The 24187-nt window shown below is 44.4% G+C and overlaps 1 protein-coding gene across 1 annotated transcript; it reads left to right on the top strand.

The window, feature by feature from the left end:
* Positions 1–1232: 1232 nt before the first annotated feature.
* LOC129712817 (sialic acid-binding Ig-like lectin 13) lies at positions 1233–23926 on the top strand. The gene is made up of 7 exons (XM_055661553.1): positions 1233–2653; positions 5860–6225; positions 14224–14517; positions 15033–15314; positions 16579–16702; positions 17266–17386; positions 18478–23926. Exons 1-7 carry the CDS (start codon positions 2599–2601, stop codon positions 18580–18582), a joined length of 1347 nt encoding a protein of 448 aa, XP_055517528.1. The 5' UTR covers positions 1233–2598; the 3' UTR covers positions 18583–23926.
* Positions 23927–24187: the final 261 nt, after the last annotated feature.

The raw sequence follows: 24187 nt of genomic DNA, 5'->3' as shown, positions 1-24187 counted from the left end.
ACAGAGAACAGAATCTGACTAAACTGCTGTGAGTGTCGGCTACGCATGCTCAGTTTCAACCTTCTTAAAAGCACTGAATTATGACAATGCGTGGAGAGGACTTTAAATATTTTGAGCTCTACCTATCCCTATCCCTTTCTGTCTTCTTGGAGCTTTGCAATTTATCTTTGTCATACCTTTGATAATCACAGCGTGTTTGCGTGCTCTGCTCAGACGGAAGTGATCTGTGAAACAAAACGTTTGTGGCTTTTTGACAAATTAGCAGTTTCTGTTCTAAATAAAGAAAAAGTAACCTCAAGCCCAAAGCCACCCCATCCATTTCCTGCACCACACCAAGACTCACGACCCACAAACTCATGACTCATGCCCCTGGACACTCAGTCAGTGCCCTCAAGTATCTCAGCCTGACTGGCTGCAGCTGAAGGGAGAAGCTGATTGCCTGTGATGCTGATCAACCCCACACCTTCCTGGGTGAGGACTGGACATTGTGAACAACACTGTCTTTGGTCAGAAAGGAACGAGGGACTTGACAACAGGTACAGCACAACGATAAGAATACTGAATTCTCCAGTTGCAAGTAATACATCCTTCCCCCCTCCTCTTTGCCCCAGCCCCCAAATAATCCTGCTGTGCACATATTTCTACAACCATCTCCCATCCCTGCTCACTCTGCTTCTCTCCGCTCCTTCCTTTGCTCATACCCCATCCCTCAGTCCAATATTTCCCCTTTATCCCCCTTCTATCCCCTCTCCCCTGTCCTTTCCACCCATATCCCTCGCTCCAGCTTCCTGGGCTGCTCCATAAGATTAAGCTGCACAGGATCCATGTTGAACGTAGACACAAAATACTGGAGTAACTCAGCGAGACAGGCAGCGTCTCTGGAGAGAAAGAATGGGTGACGTTTCAGGTCGAGACCCGTCTTCAGACTGGTTTGACGAATGAGTCTGAAGAAGGGACTTGACCCAAAACATCATCTAGTTTGCATTACTTGTGTATTTTGCGTCTATTTTCAGTTTAAACCAGCACCTGCAGTTCCTTCTTGCACATATTTAGATTTAGAACTGACTTACTCATAGAAGACAGAGGTCTGTGGTGGAAGGGTATTATACTAATTGGAGATCTGTGACCAGTGTAGTTCCAAAAGGATCTGTGCTGGGACATCTGTTCTTTCTGATATACATCGATATATATATATATCTATCTATATATATATATATATATGTGTGTATGTGTGTGTGTGTGTGTGTGTGTGTGTGTGTGTGTGTGTGTGTGTGTGTGTGTGTGTGTGTGTGCGTGTGTGTGTGTGTGTGTGTGTGTGTGTGTGTGCGCGCGTGCGTGTATATATGTGTATATATATATGTACAAGCCCAATGTAAATGTAGATGGGTTGGTCAGCAAATTTGCAGATACCACCTAGATTGCTGGAGTTGCAAACTTTGAGGAAGGCTGTCAAAGTATACAGATACAGATCAGCAATGGGTGGAGAAATGTGAGATGAAATTTAATACCAGCAAATGTGAGGTGGTGCACTTTGGGAGGTCAAATGCAATGGGAAAATATAAAATTAATGGAAAGACATTTAACTGTATTGATGTATGGAGGAACCATTGTAGGTAACAACACAAGATATAGTGGTGAATAAGCCACTTCATTGTTCGGGGTGTGGAGTAATAGTGTCAGAAAGTTATGAAGCAGCTTTATAGGCCGCATTTGGAGGAATAATTGCCCCCAGTGTGAGAAGGATGTACAGGCTTTGGACGAGGCGAGGACGAGGTTTACCAGATCCCATTGATTATTGGAGCCCCTCCGCTGGGTCCCCCCCTTTGTTCTCGACGGTCCACGTCACACTAAGTTCCCTCCTCACTCTTGGTAACGCGTGTTCCATCGACACCGGTGGCTCAGGTCCAAGTTCGGTGGAGAGCCAGGTCGACCGGTGGGTCATCCATTCTTGGTCTGCGGCGGGTGATTCTCGTCCTCTGACTGCGGTGAGCATGAACTCAGTCCACGGTTGGCATCTCCTCCAATGTCGTGCTGTGTCCTGTATCTCTGTGATAATTTCTAAACTCGTTATTCATGCCTGGTTTCCAGGGTCTGAGCAGTGGGGGACAACTCCATCAATGGGTGGGCCTGGGGACGCCTGTCAAAGCCATTCTGTAAGTGCAGCGGTCACTAAACATAAGTTCATAAGTCACAGGAGCAAATGGGCCATTCGGCCCATCGAGCCAACTCCACCATTCAATCATAGCTGATCTATCTTTCCCTTTCAACCCCATTCTCCTGCCTTATCCCCATAACCCCAGACACACGTACTAATCAAGAATCTGTCAATCTCCAGGATAGAATGTACAGAAGACTAGGAGAGGCCCTGGCCTGACCCAGGACACTGCGCTGGGAGCCGGCTTCCATAGGGAGACTGTACCTGGGACAACTCTGGAGGGACAGTGTGGTCCAAGCGCAGACAGCAGCAGTTTTGGGACAGGGGAAGATCAGCCCCACTGTCCAGCAGCAGTTGGAATCTCTTGAGAGCTACCGGGCCGGTGGAGAGATATCATTAACTATTCTCTTTTCCAGACGTGGAGAGTGGGAAACTGACGGGATATGTGGGATCGAACAACGATGGGGAAATCGTACTTCTTCCTGTCACTTCTCCAAGGTACCATCAGCAACAGCTTGTATGTGTTTATGGCCGACTGTCTGTACATTCTCATGATGGGGAATAACCTTCATCACTGCTACAACCCTCACTCTCTCTGTACCCCTGAGCTTCGCCCATTTACTCCCTTCCTACCCACGTGCCTGTCCAAATGTATTTTAAATGTTGTTATTGTACCGGCCTAAACCAATTCCTCTCACAGTTCATCATATAATGGGAGATATTGAACAGTTTATTTTCTTCGGTATTCACCAAGGAGAAGGATATTGAATTATGTGAGGTAAGGGAAACAAGTAGAGTAGCTATGGCAACTATGAGGATCAAAGGAGAGGAAGTACTGACACTTTTGAGAAATATAAAAGTGGATACATCTCCAGGTCCGGACAGGATATTCCCTAGGACATTGAGGGAAGTTGGTGTAGAAATAGCAGGGGCTATGGCAGAAATATTTCAATTTTAATTTAATTCAATTTAATTCAATTTAATTGTCATTTGGACCCCTTGAGGTCCAAACGAAATGCCGTTTCTGCAGCCGTACATTACAAACAAATAGACCCAAGACACAACATAATTTACATTTTACATAAACATCCATCACATCGCTGTGATGGAAGGCCAAAAAAACTTATCTCTCCACTGCACTCTCACTCCCCCCCCCCCCGATGTCAGAGTCAAAGTCAAAGCCCCCGGCTGGCGATGGCGATTGTCACACGGCCATTAAAGCCACGCCGGGTGATGCAAGGTCGCACACCGGGTCTTGGTGTTAGAGCCCCCGGCGTGCGCTCGCAGAGTCCCGCGGCCATTCCAAGCCGCACGGGGCAGTGATGTCAGGCCCCGCTCCAAGAGCTCTTCAACCCCGCAACTCGGGCGGGAGAAGTCGCCGTTGCAGGAGCCCTGAAAAGCGGTCTCCCTCCAGGGACCCGCGGTGCCGCCGTCCGCCAGACCCGCAGTTGCAGCCTCCGAATCTCCGGAGGTCGGGCCGCAGCAGCAGCAGCAGCAGCAGCAGCGCTCCACCCCCGCTCCACCCGCTCCGGACTCGGCCAGCTCCGCGACGGTGAGGTGAGTCGGCACCAGAGTCCCCGGTCTTCTCCTGTTGGAGGCCGCTCCATACTGCAGCCCCAACCGTGCAGGGAGAGATTTAAAAGTTACCCCCTCCCTCCCACCCCCCACACACACACACACACACACACACCCCAACAAAAATAATAACGAAAACTACATAAAAACATAGACAAAAATAATAAAAATGCGGACGGGCTGCAGAGGCCGCTGCTGACGTGAGTCGCGCCGCCTACCAGACCCGGATTCAAATGTCATTAGAAGCGCAAATAGTGCCGGAGGATTGGCGTACTGCGCATTTTGTTCCATTGTTTAAAAAGGGGTCTAAGAGTAAACCTAGCAATTATAGACCTGTTAGTTTGACATCAGTGGTGGGCAAATTAATGGAAAGAATACTTAGAGATAATATATATAAGCATCTGGATAAACAGGGTCTGATTAGGAACAGTCAACATGGATTTGTGCCTGGAAGGTCATGTTTGACTAATCTTCTTGAATTTTTTGAAGATGTTACTCGGGAAATTGATGAGGGTAAAGCAGTGGATGTTGTGTATATGGACTTCAGTAAGGCCTTTGATAAGGTTCCTCATGGAAGGTTGGTTGAGAAGGTTCAATGGTTGGGTATTAATGGTGGAGTAGCAAGATGGATTCAACAGTGGCTGAAGGGGAGATGCCAGAGAGTAATGGTGGATGGTTGTTTGTCAGGTTGGAGGCCAGTGACGAGTGGGGTGCCACAGGGATCTGTGTTGGGTCCACTGTTGTTTGTCATGTACATCAATGATCTGGATGATGGTGTGGTAAATTGGATTAGTAAGTATGCAGATGATACTAAGATAGGTGGGGTTGCGGGTAATAAAGAGTTTCAAAGTCTACAGAGAGATTTATGCCAGTTGGAAGAGTGGGCTGAAAGATGGCAGATGGAGTTTAATGCTGATAAGTGTGAGGTGCTACATCTTGGCAGGACAAATCAAAATAGGACGTACATGGTAAATGGTAGGGAATTGAAGAATGTAGGTGAACAGAGGGATCTGGGAATAACTGTGCATAGTTCCCTGAAAGTGGAATTTCATGTAGATAGGATGGTAAATAAAGCTTTTGGTGTGCTGGCCTTTATAAATCAGAGCATTGAGTATAGAAGTTGGGATGTAATGTTAAAATTGTACAAGCATTGGTGAGGCCAATTCTGGAGTATGGTGTACAATTTTGGTCGCCTAATTATAGGGAGGATGTCAACAAAATAGAGAGAGTACAGAGGAGATTTACTAGAATGTTGCCTGGGTTTCAGCAACTAAGTTACAGAGAAAGGTTGAACAAGTTAGGGCTTTATTCTGTGGAGCACAGAAGGTTAAGGGGGGACTTGATAGAGGTTTTTAAAATGATGAGAGGGATAGACAGAGTTGACGTGGAAAAGCTTTTCCCACTGAGAGTAGGAAAGATTCAAACAAGGGGACATGACTTGAGAATTAAGGGACTGAAGTTTAGGGGTAACATGAGGGGGAACTTCTTTACTCAGAGAGTCGTAGCTGTGTGGAATGAGCTTCCAGTGAAGGTGGTGGAGGCAGGTTCGTTTTTATCATTTAAAAATAAATTGGATAGTTATATGGATGGGAAGGGAATGGAGGGTTATGGTCTGAGCGCAGGTATATGGGACTAGGGGAGATTATGTGTTCGGCACGGACTGGAAGGGTCGAGATGGCCTGTTTCTGTGCTGTAATTGTTATATGGTTATATGGCTATATACCCTCCACCTTTGTGTGAAAAACCTGTCCCTCGGGTCCCCTTTAAATCTTTCCCATCTCACATTAAACCTGTGGCCTTTAGTTTGACACTCCCTACAATGGGGAGGGAATCTAAAACCTGCCACTGATATGAACAACCTGCTTTCAGCTGGTGCTTGCTGTACCTGTCACTGCACTCCACCCACCACTGAGACCTTGAGGTCTACCCCTGGGTCAGTGCATGCATGTCGCAGCAGCCGACCCTCAGTAAGAGGGTTCACGTACAGTTCATGTTTTCAGAGGCAGAAAAGCACGAGAAGGTATTCACACACTTTGTCACCGCACAATGCCCAGGATGTGATTCCGATACAATGGAGTCTGGAAGATCCACAAGCCCTCCATGCCTAATGTTGTTCCTTTTCTCCTCAGCTGCAGTGTCGATGGAGTGGACTATCAACGTTCCATCAGAGGTGACAGCACAGAGGGGTCTGTGTGCCCGGATTCCGTGTCATTACAGGTACCCGGCCCGTCTGAACAAAATACCACCGGTTGGAATCTGGATTAACGGTGAGAACGGGAACTATCAGTCTATCGCTTTCCACTCCGGGGATCACAGTAAAGAATCACCAAGCTTTTACCGTCGGACCCGGCTGTCTGGAGACCTGAGAGACGGCAACTGTCCCCTGGTTATAGACAGCATCACACAGGAAGATGAAGGACCTTATTATTTTAGAACTGAATTTAACTACAAAGATAGTTTCAGTTTCTTCCCTGCAACACGGCTCCGTGTTTCTGGTAAGTGCTCCGTATAATCAGTCAACAACTGATATTCAGGCAGTAGAAAATAACACAAACTGTGCTTCTGCCCAATGGACACAAACCATAGCTCAGTATCACAGTGTTTGGTGGTTAAATCCTGGCAATGCCCACCAGTCCAATCTCACCAGAATGCTGATACTTCTTCCATTATCATCAGTAAAACATGAGCACTATATGCGGATGTGTTACCAGCTGTGATACATTTTGCTAATCACACATTGCTCCAGTAATGTACACAGCAAAGTGGGTCTCACAGCGCGTGGAAAATATGCGCAGCAGGCTGTGTGTTGAAAACACTGCGCAGTGGGCCATGAGGAGCAGAGCCATGGTGATGTCATCAGCTCGTTAGCTTTAAAAAATATTTCATTTTTGTGAACAATTTTAATAAATAAGAAATAATGAATCAAAATTTCAGATGAGGCGATTTTGAGATCATGAGGTAAATCTCATTCGTAATATTTCACCGTTAACGCGTCGTCTTTTCGAGCAGTTGTGAATCACAGACAAACAAGACACACACACACATACAAATAAATACATCCACTTCCAAGATGAGAGTTTTATAATTATAGGGTGATTTCACGAAAGGTCACTGGAGCGTAGATCCGCACCCACGTGACCGAAAACCGTCAATAATGCCTTACTTTTGATGAAATTCAGCGAGCAAACGCGATAATTCCCGATATTTTGGACCTTTAAATCTCCACGGCAAATGTCCGCTGTTCACTTCCGCTGGATTGGCACCTTCAGCTCCCTCTTTAATTTACCTTAGTTTCTATCTTTTTTTTTACTGTAAATCTGGGTAGCTGTGCCTTACGGTCACCCCGACTGGCACAATAAATTGCAGATCAAAACCTGGCCGTTTTTTATGTTTTTAACGGGTGGGAAAGTGCGTGTTTTCCCATCCACTAACATGTACCGGATGTCTAGCATGTCCTCCACTTTAGATTTTCGGTCACGTGGGTGCGGATCTACGCTCCAGTGACCTTTCGTGAAATCACCCTATAGAGATGTGCAGGGCAAGTTTTTCTACACAGAGGGTGGTGAGCAACTGAAACACGCTATCAAGGGTGGTGGTGGAGGAAGATATGATTGTGGCAGTTAAAATACTTTTCGATAGGCACATGGTTATGCAGGGAACGGAGGGATATGGATTATGTGCAGGCAGATCGAGTTAGTCTCGCCAGCATGTTGACAGAGACATTGTGCACCAAGGGGCCTGGTGCTGTGTTGCATTGTTCTATGTTCCATGTATTCCCCACTTGCCAACTACAGCAGCACCATATGTAGTGAGGGGCATGGATGAAGTGAGTGTTCACAGGCTTTGTCCCAGGGTAGACAATGCTAAAACTACAAGGCTTCAGCTTAAGGTGAGAGAGGAGAGATTTAAAAAGGACCCAGGGGAAACATTTTCACCCAGACAGTAGTCCACATCTGGAATGTGATGCCAGAGGAACAGAAGGAAGTGGATACAATTACACCTTTAAAATACATTTGGACATAAAGATGGATATAAAACATATGGAGGTATAGGGGCCAAATGTAGGCAAATGACATTAGCGTGGAATACCAGCATTACCAGCATTACATGATGGGCTAAAGGACCTGTTTCCATACTGTGAAGCTTCACGACTACACAATCCACTCAATTTGCACCTTATCCACCACCCCAAACCCTCCCTCCCTCTCTGCCCAAATACATTGAAAAAGCAGCCTTGTAGCAAAGTTCCAGCAACCTCTACAGCATTTCTCTTTGGTTGCTGCTACTGATACGTATTCTTTTTTAATTTTTGCTGCACATGTGTAATGTAATGTTGGGTCATATTCACTGAGGAATGACTCAAAGCTGTGATCCACTTCTCTGCTTGAAGCCAGCACATAAATGTACTTCTCATTAAAGAGTTGGTATCTCCCAAATTAGTTCTGTGTAGGGTTCCTGTTCCACACAAGGCTGGATAAATGATTCAGCAACAATTATTTATAACTTAGGGTCAACAAGACCAAGGAATTAATTGTTGAATTCAGAAAGGGGAAGTCGGAAAACCAGGTGACTGTTTTTATTGGTGGGTTGATGGTGGTGAGAGTTAGCAGCTTCAAATTCCTGGATGACCTGTCGTAGGTGTGCAGCACATAGATCCAATTGTGAAGAAGGCAAAGCAGTGCCTCTAATTCCTGAGTTTAGGGAGAGTTGGTGCATTACGTCTCCGAATATTCCAACAAAGTTCCACAGATGCACTGAAGGAAGTGTCCTAAATGGTTGCATCATGGCATCATGGAGTATGGCAACTCCAATTCCTGCCTCCAGATGGCAGCATTTATCATCAAGGATTCCAATCATGTGGGCCATGCTCTCTTCTCACTGCTACCGACAGGTCGGAGCTACAGATTCCTGTAGTCCCACACCACAGGTCAGCAACAGTTATGTTACTACTATGGACACATTCTTGAAACGACCTTCACAACTCTAATACTATTTCAGCAGTGGAACACTACAGACCACCTTGTAACATAGAAACATAGAAAATAGTTGCAGGAGTAGGCCATTCGGCCCTTCGAGCATGCACCGCCATTCAATACGAACATGGCTGATCATCCAACTCAGTATCATGCACCTGCCTTCTCTCCATGCCCTCTGATCCCCTTAGCCACATGGGCCATATCTAACTACCTCTTAAATATAGCCAATGAACAGGCCTCAACTACCTTCTATGGCAGAGGATTCCAGAGGTTCACCACTTTCTGTGTGAAAAAATGTTTTTCTCATCTCGGTCCTAAAAGACGTCCCCCTTATCCTTAAAATGTGACCCCTTGATCTGGACTTCCCCAACATCGGGAACAATCTTTCTGCATCTAGCCTGTCCAACTCCTTAAGAATTTTGTAAGTTTCTATAAGATCCCCCCTCAATCTTCTAAATTCTAGCGAGTACAAGCCAAGTCTATCCACTCTTTCTTCATATGAAAGTCCTGACATCCCAGGAATCAGTCTGGTGAAACTTCTCTGAACTCCCTCTATGGCAAGAATGTATTTCCTCAGATTAGGAGACCAAAAGTGTACGCAATACTCCAGGTGTGGTCTCACCAAGGCCCTGTACAACTGCAGTAGAACCTACCTGTTCCTATACTCAAATCCTTTTGCTATGAATGCTAACATACCATTTGCTTTCTTCACTGCCTGCTGCACCTGCATGCCTACTTTCAATGACTGGTGTACCATGACACCCAGGTCTCATTGCATCTCCCCTTTTCCTAATCGGCCACCATTGAAATAATAGTCTACTTTCCTGTTTTTGCCACCAAAATGGATAACCTCACATTTATCCACATTATATTGCATCTGCCATGCATTTGCCCACTCACCCAACTTATCCAAGTCACCTTGCAGCCTCGTAGCATCCTCCTCACAGCTAACACTGCCCCACAGCTTCGTGTCATCTGCAAACTTGGAGATGTTGCATTCAATTCCCTCATCCAAATCATTAATATATATTGTAAATAGCTGGGGTCCCAGCACTGAGCCTTGCGGTATCCCACAAGTCACTGCCTGCCATTCTGAAAAGGGCCCGTTAACTCCTACTCTTTGCTTCCTGTCTGCCAGCCAGTTCTCTATCCACATCAATACTGAACCCCCAATACCATGTGCTTTAAGTTTGCAAACTAATCTCTTATGTGGGACCTTGTCGAAAGCCTTCTGAAAGTCAAGATATAACACATCCACTGGTCTCCCTTATCCACTAGTCTACGAGTTACATTCTCAAAAAATTCTATAAGATTCGTCAGACATGATTTACCTTTCATAAATCCATGCTGACTTTGTCCAATGATTTCACCACTTTTCAAATGTGCTGCTAATCCACCTTTAATAACTGACTCTAGCAGTTTCCCCACTACCGATTTTAGACTAACTGATCTGTAATTTGCCGTTTTCTCTCTCCCTCCCTTTTTAAAAAGTGGGGTTACATTAGCTACCCTCCAATCCTCAGGAACTACTCCAGAATCTAAAGAGTTTTGAAAACTTATCACTAATGCATCCACTATTTCTGGGGCTACTTGCTAAAGTACTCTGGGATGCAGCCTATCTGGCCCTGGGGATTCATTGGCCTTTAATCCATTCAATTTATCCAACACCACTTACCGGCTAACCTGTATTTCACTCAGTTCCATCTCATTTGATCCCCGGTCCCCTGCTATTTCCGGCAGATTATTCATATCTTCCTTAGTGAAGACAGAGATAAAGTAGTTATTCAATTGGTCTGCCATGTCCTTGTTCCCCATGATTAATTTACCTGTTTCTGACTGCAAGGGACCTATAACCATATAATAACCATATAACAATTACAGCCCTACAAGTCCGTGCCGAACAATTATTTTCCCTTAGTCCCACCTGCCTGCACTCATACCATAACCCTCCATTCTCTTCTCATCCATATGCCTATCCAATTTATTTTTAAATGATACCAACGAACCTGCCTCCACCACTTCCACTGGAAGCTCATTCCAAACCGCAACCACTCTCTGAGTAAAGAAGTTCCCTCTCATGTTACCCCTAAACTTCTGCCCCTTAATTCTGAAGTCATGTCCTCTTGTTTGAATCTTCCCTATTCTCAAAGGGAAAAGCTTGTCCACATCAACTATGTCTATGCCTCTCATCATTTTAAAGACCTCTATCAAGTCCCCCCTTAACCTTCTGCGCTCCAATGAATAAAGACCTAACTTATTCAACCTTTCTCTGTAACTAAGTTGTTGAAACCCAGGCAACATTCTAGCAAATCTCCTCTGTACTCTCTCTATTTTGTTGATATCCTTCCTATAATTGGGCGACCAAAATTGTACACCATACTCCAGATTTGGTCTCACCAATGCCTTGTACAATTTTAACATTACATCCCAGCTTCTATACTCAATGCTCTGATTTATAAAGGCTACCATACCAAAAGCGTCCTTTACCACCCTGGCTATATGAGATTCCACCAAGAAACTATGCACGGTTATTCCCAGATCCCTCTGTTCAACTGCATTCTTCAATTCCCTACCATTTACCATGTACATCCTATTTTGATTTGTCCTGCCAAGGTGTAGCACCTCACATTTATCGGCATTAAACTCCATCTGCCGTCTTTCAGCCCATTCTTCCAAATGGCCTAAATCACTCTGTAGACTTTGGAAATCCTCTTCATTATCCACAACACCCCCTATCTTGGTATCATCTGCATACTTACTAATCCAATTTACCACACCTTCATCCAGATCATTGATGTACATGACAAATGACAAAGGACCCAACACAGATCCCTGAGGCACCCCACTAGTCACCTGCCTCCAACCCGACAAACAGCCATCCACCATTACCCTCTGGCGTCTCCCATTCAGCCACTGTTGAATCCATCTTGCTACTCCTGCATTTATACCCAACAGTTGAACCTTCTTAACCAAACTTCCACGAGGAACCTTGTCAAAGGCCTTACTAAAGGTCATATAGATATTATCCACTGCTTTACCCTCATAAATTTCCCGAGTAACATCTTCAAAAAATTCAAGAAGATTAGTCAAACATGACCTTCCAGGCACAAATCCATGTTGACTGTTCCTAATCAGACCCTGTTTATCCAGTTCCTTATATATATTATCTCTAAGTATCTTTTCCATTAATTTGTCCACCCCTGAAGTCAAACTAACAGGTCTATAATTGCTAGGTTTACTCTTAGAACCCTTTTTAAACAATGGAACAACATGCGCAGTACATCAATCCTCGGTGACTATTCCCATTTCTAATGACATTTGAAATATTTCTGTCATAGCCCGGCTATTTCTACACTAACTTCCCTCAATGTCCTTGGGAATATCCTGTCAGGACCTGGGGACTTATCCACTTTAATATTTTTCAAAAGTGTCAGTACATCTTTTACTTTGAACCTCATAGTATCCATAGCTACTCTACTAGTTTCCCTTACCTCACATAATTCAATATCCTTCTCCTTGGTGAATACCGAAGAAAATAAATTGTTCAATATCTCCCCCATCTCTTTTGGCTCTGCAGATAGCTGTCCACTCTGTCTCTCCAATGGACCAATTTTATCCCTCGTTATCCTTTTGCTATTAATATAGCTGTAGAAACCCTTTGGATTTACTTTCACCTTACTTGCCAAAGCAACCTCATATCTTCTGTTAGCTTTTCTAATTTCTTTCTTAAAATTCTTTTTACATTCCTTATACTCCTCAAGCACCTCATTTACTTCATGCTGCCTATAATTATTGTAGATCTCCCTCTATTTCTGAACAAGATGTCCAATTTTCCTTGAAAGCCAGGGCTCTTTCCAATTTTTACTGTTTCCTTTCAACCGAACAGGAACATAAAGATTCATTTGTTTTGACCTACATTTGTTTTAGCTAGTCTTTTTCTCTTCAAGTTTCTTTAAATTCTTTTGCAGTCAGTTTTTATGTTCCCTGCCAGTTTTCTTTCATAATCTATTTTCCCTTTCCAAATTAATCCCTTTGTCCTCCTCTGCTGGACTCTGAATTTTCCCAGTCCTCTGGTAGGCTGCTTTTTCTGGCTAATTTGTATGCTTCATCTTTTGTTTTGTTACTCTCCCTGATTTCCCTTGTTATCCACGGATGCATTACCTTCCTTGATTTATTCTTTTGCGAAACTGGGATGATTAATTTTTGTAGCTCATCCATGCAGTCTTTAAATGCCTTCCATTGGCTATCCAACGTCAACCCTTTAAGAATCAACTGCCAGTCTACCTTGGCCAATTCACGTCTCATACCCTGAAAGTTACCTTTCTTTAAGTTCAGAACCCTTGTTTCTGAATTAATTATGTCACTCTCCATCCTTTTTTAATTTAATTTTGTTTTATTTATTAAAGTAAGTACAATACAGTGGTATCTTTTTTTCAGGTGCCAAATATATGTTGACATGTTACATTCCATTTACAACTTCATTTTTTAATTTTTTTTAAAGAAATGAGAGAGAGAAAGATAATAGAAAGTAGAAGGATGTGTAGTGTGTGTAAAAAGAGAAAGAGAGAGTGAGGAAGAAAAGTAAGAAAGGAAAAAGAGCAAGAGAGAGATTAGCAAATAGGAGATCGGAGATGAGTTTTTGTATTGTTGACCATCTTTCACCCAGACCTGAAACAGTTGGTTTGTACGATTCTGTTGCACCACATGAATCCAAGAAGTCAATAAATGCAGACCAACTCGTTAAGAATTGGTCTGATTGATCTATTAGGAGGTCTCATTTCTTCAAGATGTGCTGTGTCCAACATATGTATAATCGTCATTCTCCATCCTAATGAAGAACTCAACAATATTATGGTCACTCTTGCCCAAGGGACCACACACAACAAGACTGCTAACTAATCCTTCCTCATTACTCAATACCCAGTCTAGAATAGCTTGCTCTCTAGACTGGGTATTGAGAGCAGTATTGTACTGGCATGGACTTGGTTTCTTCTATTCTAATTATGTTTTTGCACTAATTGCTTGTTTTTATTGCAGTCTTTCTTTGATAATCTTTTGTGTAATTTATGCAAAACATTTTTTTGTGTGTTTCTCCATGTGCCTGTGATCCTGCTGATTTTCACTACTCCTATACCTCACCCTACATGTGCATATGACAATAGACTTGAACTCCTTCCACCTCTTCCCATGTCCCTCATCACCACTTCTGATGCCCCTCTCTCCTCAGTATCTATCTGGTTCCTCACAAATCCATCTCTGTTATTCACCACAAACCCTTCTAATAGGAATGAGGAGGTGTATCCTCGACTGGATAGAGGAATTTCTCATGAATTCCCCACTGGATTTATCAGGTCTGTCACAACTGGAGAACAAGAGGCCTCTCCACAATTGCAGTGCTCCCTCAAGCCGAGAGGGCCAGTGCAAGGGCAAGTTGACAACATCTAAACTGCCAGCTGCGCTGTTCCCTCACAGGGCAACGTCTGGTGACATTTAACTGAAAATTTCTCTGTTTATTAGATTTCACAGATAAACCCTCAATATTCCCTGTTGAAACGGTGGAAGGAAAGACTGTGAATGTAACCTGCACCTTCAACACCACATGTGATGGAACAGCTTCCACCTTAACCTGGGTCACCCCCATTGATGAACCACTGTCAGTCTCACACAGTGTAACTCAGTGGGGTGACAAACTGACATATACTTCTGTTGTGTCCCTGACCCCAGCGCTCAAACATCACAGGCAAAACCTCACCTGCAGATTCAGATACCGAACTGTTTCATCGGAGCAGACCCTCACACTGACTGTTCAATGTAAGTATGAAGATTTTTTATTGTACACAAACAACAATAGTCCACGTTGTACACAGATGATTCCACAGCAGCACTGTAAAACTGGCAGAAATGTCTCTTTTCCCAAGTAACTCTGGCAAGGACACTTGGGATACCCCTCTCCTGCTTCAAGAGACACTCCCACTGCACTGCCCCTCCTGCTGGGCGACGCTCCCTCAATACTGCCCCTCCCCAGGGTTGATGCCCCCTTACCAAGTGTGGAGCTCCCACTGTACTGGCCCTCCCAATGTGGTGCTCTCTCAGTACCTCCCCTCCCACAGTGCATCACTCCCTCAACACTGCCCCATTAACAGTACGGAGGTCCCTCAGCAATGCCCCATAATATGCTGCATTTTGCCCTTTCTATCATATAGCAATTTCCTCTGTAGCCTGAACTGACAGAAACAAACTTGCACGAATATCAGACGTTTTCCACCAGTGATCTCTCAAGATGCCCCACAACTGGTGCCCAGGAACTGATCTGTATTTGCTTTTAGATTCCCCACAGAATCTCTCAATCACTTCTTCCGATAAGGTGAACAAATCCTGGGTCAGTATAAAGGAAGGGAACTCTACAGCGATCCTCTGCTCCGTCCAGAGTTTCCCAGCGTCTAACCTGACATGGAGACATCTTGGTGTTACACTGAACAAAACAAGTTCCAACAACGAGCTGTGGTTGGAGTTCCCTCAGGTGACACCACACCTCACTGGGGTCTATCAGTGTGTGGCGGAGAATAAACATGGGACAGCGGAAAGGACCGTGACCCTCGCCATAGAACGTGAGTGAACACACCGACGTGTCTCTCCAAAGACCAACATAAGATGTGTTGTAAATTACGTAAGCTGTAATTACCTCAGCTTTTATCAATAGATAAGGGAGAAATGTGTAACTAGAGAGAGAGTGGGAGCCCTCAGGAATCCAAGCGGTCACCACTCGGTGGGGGCGCTGCAAGCCGGCAGCCCTGTCAGCAGCGTGTCCGTTTTTTTCTAAATTTTGTTTTTTTTATTATGTTTTAATGTATGTTTTTAATGTTTCTTTGTGTGTCTTGTGTGGGGGGTAAGGGGGAAACTTTTTCCATGTCGTCTCCCCCGTGGCTTAACATCGAAGATCGGGCGGCCTTTCCCGGAGACGTACTCGGGGCTTCAGCAGCGGGCACAGCACGGACTCTCGGCATGGGGCGGGGGAGCCCTCATCAGGGGCTCACCGGAGTGGAGCGCTCCGTTCGCTGGCCCGCAGCAGCCTGAAGCCCCTGGATTTAATAGGAACCTAAGAGGTAAATCTTTCACACGGAGGATGGTGTGTGTATGGAACAAGCTGCCAGAGAAGGTAATGCAGCTGGGACTATCCCAACATTTAAGAAAGAGTTAGACAGGTACATGGATAGGACAAGTTTGGAGAGATATGGACCAAAAGCAGGCAGGTGGGACAAGTGTAGCTGGGACATATTCGGCCGAAGGACTTGTTTCCACACTGTATCACTTAATTAGTCTGTGGCTCTGTTTCACTGCTGGCACTGACAGTAATGGTTATAGAATGCACAGAACAAATTAATGAAAGATATACAAAAAGTAATGATGTTAAAGAAAACAGCCATTGTTCACTGTGTGCTAGGTGAGAATGATTACAGACATTACTTCGAGTCATAGAGTCATAGAGTGATACAGTGTGGAAACAGGCCATTCAGCCCAACTCGCCCACAATGGCCAACATTGTCCCAGCTACGCTCGTCCCACATGCCTGCTCTTGGTCTATATCTCTCCTAACCTAATACATTAATCCTGAACAATCCTGCCATAAACTAGCGTGGTTCCGGTTTTGCAACCTACTTCATTGTGGATCTTGGATTTATTTCCTCTAGAACTTTAACTGAATAACTGAAACACCAAATTCTGAAATGTGTTATTTTTCTCTTTTCAACAACTGCTGTACTTGTGTACAGTTAATCACAGTGGGTTGCTGATGGCTACTGTGGACGATAGGTGGGTCTTTGTGAGAACAAGTTAATGAAACACCGTCATTAATAACCATCTCTTTGGCCTCAGTTCCTGCAACAGATGGGCAGAGGTTACCAGTCATCCCATTGGCTGCTGCAGCAGGGGTCGTGTTCCTGATCATCCTATCGACTGTGATTTGCTGCATTCTCAAATCGCGATGGAGAACAGACAGGTGGGTGGTTGTCCCCTTCCCCGAGATCCCCTCCATCCCTCCAACCCAATTCCAGCCGTTCAGTTCGTTCACGTTTATTTTCAAACAGAGACACAGGGACAATTAAACATCTTGCTTGCAACATCATCATAGACAAACATACAAAAAAAAGTTATACTTATAATATTTGAATAGAAAATATCTCCATAGATGCTGCCTCACCCGCTGAATTCCTCCAGAATTCCTCTACCTTTGATTTTTCCAGCATCTGCATTTCTTTCTTAAACATGCAAAAACTATATATCATTGCAAAAATATAATTGAAAAATAAAATAAAATTATTCCATGGTTGTGCATGAGGTGGTCCTTAGAGTTCTGTTGTTGACGTAGGATGAGGGTTGTGCAGGTCGGTAGATTCAAGAGTGTTTAATTGCCACATGTACCAGCAATGAAAGGCTTATCTGCTGCAGCTTTATAGTCCCATTAACAAAATAACACAAATGTATATATAGTCAATAATTTCCACCCTGACAAAGAACATTTCTGATACTGTGGGTTAACAAAGCCTTTATTTCTGCTCTTAGACCACAAGTGGATGCATCGAGAACGGTGACAAGAGAGGAATCTGGAACAGTGCAGATGAGAGAGAGACAGATGCAGGAGGAACGTTATGAAATGCACCACACGCAGTCGGAAACAGCCCAGGTAATAACCATCCTGAGTGATGCCCGTCACAGTGTATTCCTTTCTCACTGGACAAACACACGTCACTGAGACTAAAGCAAGGTGGACACTGGTACAACACCGCTCCACTTTTCCTGACCCAGCTCCAGCGGCCAAGGTGGCACAGCGGTAGAGTTGATGCCTTACAGCGCTTGCAGCACCAGAGACTCAGGTTTGATCCTGACTACGTGGAGTTTGTATGTTCTCCCCGTGACTATGTAGGTTTTCTCTGATATCTTCGGTTTCCTCCCACACTACAAAGACGTACAAGTTTGTAGGTTAATTGACTTTGTGTAAATGGTCTCTAGTTTGTGTAGTGTCTGTATTGTTAATATGTGGGGATTGTTGGTTGGCACAGACTTGTTGGACAGAAGGGCATGTTTCTGTGCTAAAACTAAAACTAAAAACTAAATTAAACACTCAAACCCATCACAGCTTGGGATCTGCAGCTCCTCCAGCCATGTGACATTCCCTAAGCAATGCCCCACTACACAGACAGTCTCTCAGTACTGCCTGCGAGTGTCTGCCTTGGTTTCTGTGTTAAAGACACAGCAGGAGGGTCTTGAACCCAGAACCACCTCTCGGAGAGGTGGGAGTGTACTTCCCTGTGATCCCAACTGTCACCCTGAGACTGAAATCATAAAATCAAACCCACTATTGATCGACGATTATCGGCATTTATTTATTTTAGTTTAGTTTAGAGATACAGCGCAGAAACAGGCCCTTTGGCCCACCGAGTCTGTGCTGACCAGCGATTACCCATATACTGGAACCGTCCTGCACACTAGGGACAATTTGTAGAAGCCATCTAACCTGCAAACCTGTATGACTTTGGAGCATGGGAGGAAACCGGAGCACCCGGAGAAAACCCACAAAGGTCATAGGCAGAATGCACAAGCTCCCTGGACAACATGCGCAGTTAGTATTGAACCTGGGACTCTAGCGTTATAAAGCAGTAACTCTACCACTGCGCCACTGTGCTGCCTATTGTGGGTGGAGTATTCTCCAGACCCATATATAGCAATTGCCAGTGCTGCCATTTGTCACTCTGTCTATTTCTATTCCTGTCACAGGATAAAGGTCAGATGGACACCAAAACCACGATGAACATGAATCAACTTCAAGAAGATATTTATGCAAACTGCCTGGTGGAGGATCCCATATATGCAAATGTATAATTGGATCAGGAACAGGAAACGCATGCTCTGGGAATGGCACAGGAAAGGACTGCTTGGAATTCCAACATCGTCAGAGAAACCACACGAATTAGCGGCACAAATCAATCCCCAGAATCTCTATACACTCATCTCCCATTCCTGTGTCCCATTTTTCCCTTTTATCCTCTCTTGCCTCTCTCTCCCTGTCCTCTTCCACACATATCCCTCCCTCTGGCTTGACATTTCACTTCTCCTCCTCTCCTTATCTGGCACCCTTTAATTTCACCCTCAGCCTTTGTGACTTAGTTCACCCATCTGCCAATCACCACCCTCCCCTGTGCCCTATCCCTTGTCCCAACCCACCTTTCTTATTCCCGCCGAATCCATCAGTCTGAAGAAGGGTCCCAGCCCAAAACATTGACTGTCCATTCCCTCCAGAGATGCTGTCTGACCCGCTGAGCTACTTCAGCATATTTTTATTGCTTCAGTCTCCAGCATCTTTGGTCTCTTGTGTCTTCATTACAAAATGAAACTCCATCTTGTGCATATATAATGATTTCAGCTCAACTGTCTTCTGTGGTAGACCACATCATAGGCTCAGCAATCGTTTGGTGAAGAAATGTCCCTACACCATAGTCTGAAATGGCCTATCCTGTATCCTGAGACTATGACTCCTGGTTCTGGACAGCCCACCATCAGAAACGTCCTTCCTGCATCTGATCTGTACAATATCATTGGAATTTTATAGTTTCAATTAGGTTCTCTCTCGTTCTTCTAAATTCCAGCGAATATAAACCTATTCTCTCTTCAATTATCATTTTTATTACAAATTGTTAACAGCAAAGCACTTTAATTAATTATCTGGACAAATAAATCTATATACGAATGTTTGTGTGCTCTCTTGATCTCCTACATTGAAGCAAAAATGGTCCATGGTAGTGCAAGAGGTGGTCCATAGAATTCCATTGCTGAGGTAGGATTAGGGTCAGCTCAAGAACCTAAAGGTTAAAGGAAAGTTGTTCTTAAACATGTAATCAGGGTAAGTGTAGTGGGACCTCAGGCTGCCCAAGGGTAGCAGCAAGAAGTGGACATGATGATGGGGATTATTGGTGGTAGATGCTGCCTTCCTGAGACATACATCAAGTAATCTTGCAGGTGATGGCAGTTCAGACAGTCAGGAAATGTCTAGCTGATGGGATCCTTATTTGTTTATGAAATAGAAAACATCGACACAGCTCTGCCGAAGACTACAAGAACTTGTAGAACATTGTGGATGTTGACCCGTCACACTAGCCTCCTCCCACATCGACTCCACCCATAGTTCACATGGCATCAGGAAAGGAACCAACATAATCAAGGACCATTCACACCTTGTTTATTCTATTCTTTCCCCTGCAACCACAGAGGATGTAACACTTGTCCCTGTCCATGTACCTCTTCCCTTGACTACGTCCAAGGACCCTGACAGTCTTTTCAGGTGAGGCAGAGATTCATTTGCACCTCCTCCAACCTTTTCTACTGTATCCGCTGTTGCAGGTGTGGACTCATATTTATCGACGAGACCAAGGCAGGCTCAGTGGTCATTTGGCTGAACATCTCCGCTCAGTCCGCTTAAACTTACCTGATCTCCCAGTTACTAAACACTTTATCTCCCCTTCCCATTCCCATATTGACTTTTCTGTTCTGGGCCTCCTCCATTGCAATGTGGAGAAACAGCACCCCATGTTTCGCTTGGGCAGCTTACACCCCAGATGTATGAATATTGACCTCTAACTTCAAGTAACCCTTGCTTTGTCTCTCTTTCCATCCCTCCTCCTTCCTAATTCTCCAATCAGTCTGACTGTCGCTCTGATTACATTTTATCTCTGTATGCCTCATTATTACCTTCTCATGTAATTCCGGTCCTAAACTTACCCCCTTTAGTCTGGTTCAATCAAACACCGAATACGAGCACTGGAAAACCAACTTTCTTTGTAGTGCACCATACCAGTACAAATACAATACCTGTTCCAACACTGCGAGACCGATCCTTGCCTCTACTCACTTGAGCCCAACAGCCACGTGCAAATAGAAACACCCCAGAAGATCGACCCACCCTAATCTGCTACCTACTCTTTTATAGCCTTACAGATCCTTGGCGTGAAAATGCATGGGGGGGCCAACCGCTACAAGACAATTATCGATACGTGCTGCAAAATACATTGAATGACTGTTCCCTATCCCAATCATACAATTGCGTGTAACATAGTTTCAACACAAAGCACTTAGGGGGAAACGCTTCTGTTAAGTAAATAAACATTATCCCCAATTATAATAAACATCTTTGGTGAGGCCCCTCTACTGGACCAATCATAATTAGCAGTGAGAAGACTCTGCAACATAATTGTATTCCATCATTTTCCCAACCAATCCCAAGCATGCATTTGCAACAGGACCCAGCTCCTTCTGCAAAATCTCATACATTTTAACAATTACAGGCCATCTGGACATCAACCTCTATTCAACCCCTTTGCAGGCCAGAGACTTTCTGGAGCCATCTATACCTCATGGTTCTGCAGCTTTTTGTAAAAGATGCCAAGCAGGTTTTACAGATCTTTTAAACTGTCATCCTCCATCTTGTCAAGTACCCAAAATGTCTGATATTAACATTGCCCTCTTTTATCACATATGATAACAAACAAAGTAAAATGACCATATAACAACCATATAACAATTACAGCATGGAAACAGGCCATCTCGGCCCTACAAGTCCATGCCGAACAATTTTTTTTTTTTTCCCCCTTAGTCCCACCTGCCTGCACTCATACCATAACCCTCCATTCCCTTCTCATCCATATGCCTATCCAATTTATTTTTAAATGATACCAATGAACCTGCCTCCACCACTTCCACTGGAAGCTCATTCCACACCGCTACCACTCTCTGAGTAAAGAAGTTCCCCCTCATATTACCCCTAAACTTTTGTCCCTTAATTCTGAAGTCATGTCCTCTTGTTTGAATCTTCCCTATTCTCAAAGGGAAAAGCTTGTCCACATCAACTCTGTCTATCCCTCTCATCATTTTAAAGACCTCTATCAAGTCCCCCCTTAACCTTCTGCGCTCCAGAGAATAAAGACCTAACATATTCAACCTATCTCTGTAACTTAGTTGTTGATACCCAGGCAATATTCTAGTAAATCTCCTCTGTACTCTCTCTATTTTGTTGACATCCTTCCTGTAATTGGGCGACCAAAATTGTACACCATACTCCAGATTTGGTCTAACCAATGCCTTGTACAATTTTAACTTTACATCCCAGCTTCTATACTCAATGCTCTGATTTATAAAGGCTAGCATACCAACAGCTTTCTTTACCACCCTGTCTATATGAGATTCCACCTTCAAGGAACTATGCACGATCCCTTTGTTCAACTGTATTCTTCAATTCCCTACCATTTACCATGTACGTCCTATTTTGATTTGTCCTGCCAAGGTGTAGCACCTCACATTTATCAGCATTAAACTCCATCTGCCATCTTTCAGCCCATTCTTCCAAATGGCCTAAATCACTCTGTAGACTTTGGAAATCCTCTTCATTATCCACAATACCCCCAGGATAAATGTGAGGTTATCCACTTTGGTAGCAAAAACAGGAGGGCAGATTACTATCTAAATGGTGTCAAGTTATGGAGAAGGGGAAGTACAACGGGATCTGTGGGTCCTTGTACATCAGTATATGAAAGTAAGCATGCCGGTACAGCAGGCAATGAAGAAAGTGAATGTTGGCCTTTATAACAAGAGGAATCGAATATAGGAGCAAAGAGGTCCTTCTGCTGTTGTACAGAGCCCTAGTGAGACCACACCTGGAATATTGTGTACAGTTTTGGTCCCCTAAAGAGGAAGGACATTCTTGCTATTGAGGGAGTGCAGCGTAGGTTTGCAAGGTTAATTCCCGGGGTGGCGTGACTGTCATATGCTGATAGAATGGAGCAGCTGGGCTTGTACACTATCGAGTTTAGGATGAGAGGTGATCTCATTGAATCATATAAGATTGTTAAGGATTTCGACACGCTAGAGGCAGGAAACATGTTCCCGGTGTTGGTGGTCCAGAACCAGGAGTAAGCCATTTAGAACGGAGATGAGGAAACACTTTTTCTCACAGAGAGGCGGGTTTTCTGGATGCTTTCAAGAGAGAGCTAAATAGGGCTCTTAAAAATAGCAGCGTCAGGGGATATGGGGAGAAGGCAGGAAATGGGTACTGATTGGGGATGATCAGCCATGATCACATTGAGTGGCGGTGCTGATTCGAAGGGCCAAATAGCCTATTCCTGCACCTATTGTCGAACACTGTCCAGCACCAGGCCATGGCAAGAGAGCTTTTATTCGCGGCACGGTGCAGCTATCTTTTTGTAGTCGGAGTGATGCATCCATTAGTAATTGCATGTATGTTATCAATCGTTCATCCAAGGCATGGAGATCATAGGTTGTCTCCACAACTTCTTCCGCCCCCCAGGGAGTCCTGAGAGGCCTCCCATAATTACTTCAGCTGGGGTCAATTGAGTAGTAGAATGGCGAGTCATATGCATAGCAAATAAAGCCATAGGCAAAACCTGGACCCAGTTAAGCTTTGTCTCTTCAGTTAGTTTAGCAAGCTTGCTTTTTAAAGTTCCATTAGCTCGCTCCACAATTCCTGCAGCCTGCGGATGGTGTACACAGTGAAATTATATCACTCCTCGACTGAAAAGATCTAAGCAATGTTCTAGGTAAGTCGACAAAATAAATTTGAATTCACTGGAAAGGCCGATGCGGTAATGGCTCGTTTTCACGGGGCGACTTGACGCAAGATGTAGCCAGAGTGGAGTGGTCGTGGTCTAGCACGATATCACACGATATAACGGGGGTAGAGTAAAGAGTTCCCACGGTACTCGGCAATTCTGTCATTTGTGCGAGTGACTTGTCCGTCTCCCGATCTTTCCCGAATGAACATCGTGGACTGTAGTGTAGTTAATCACGTGGCACAAATGATGTTACTTTGTTGTCACACACTCTATTCGTTTTTTTCACCCGAGTTCTTTAATGAGCTGAAGAATAATCTGTGTTTTTTTAGACAAATGTTGTTTGGTGTGATGCACCTTCTCTCAATATGTGCAAGAAGTCGTCTTTTTATTTTGTCAAATATGAATAAAGACTGTATCTCACATTGACCGTGATTATTGTGTTATTTTATGATCTACTGAGAGGTGAAACTTTCAGTCTGAAGAAACTTTCAGCCCGAAACGCCACCCGTTCCTTCTCTCCAGAGATGCTGCCTGTCCCGCTGAGTTGCTCCAAGCAACTGGTGTCTATCTTCAAAGGACTGACCAGGACTGCCTCTCTCTCTCTCTCTCTCTCCCTCTCCCTCTCTCTCTCACACAGGCATGAATGGATGAACTCCGCGGGCCAGGCAGCATCTACGGAGGGAAATGGACAGACGACCCATTCTTCAGGCTGCCTTATGTCTCTTCCCCCCCCCCCCTCACCCCAACTCCCACCCACACACGTGAATGCTGGAGAAACTCAGCGGGTGCAGCGGGGCCAAAACGTTGCCTATTTCCTTCGCTCCATAGATGATGCTGCACCCGCTGAGTTTCTCCAGAATTCGCGTGTG

The sequence above is a fragment of the Leucoraja erinacea genome, chromosome 33 (assembly GCF_028641065.1).
Source record: "Leucoraja erinacea ecotype New England chromosome 33, Leri_hhj_1, whole genome shotgun sequence".
Lineage (NCBI taxonomy): Eukaryota > Metazoa > Chordata > Chondrichthyes > Rajiformes > Rajidae > Leucoraja > Leucoraja erinaceus.
This window is presented reverse-complemented; position numbering and strand designations above follow the sequence as displayed.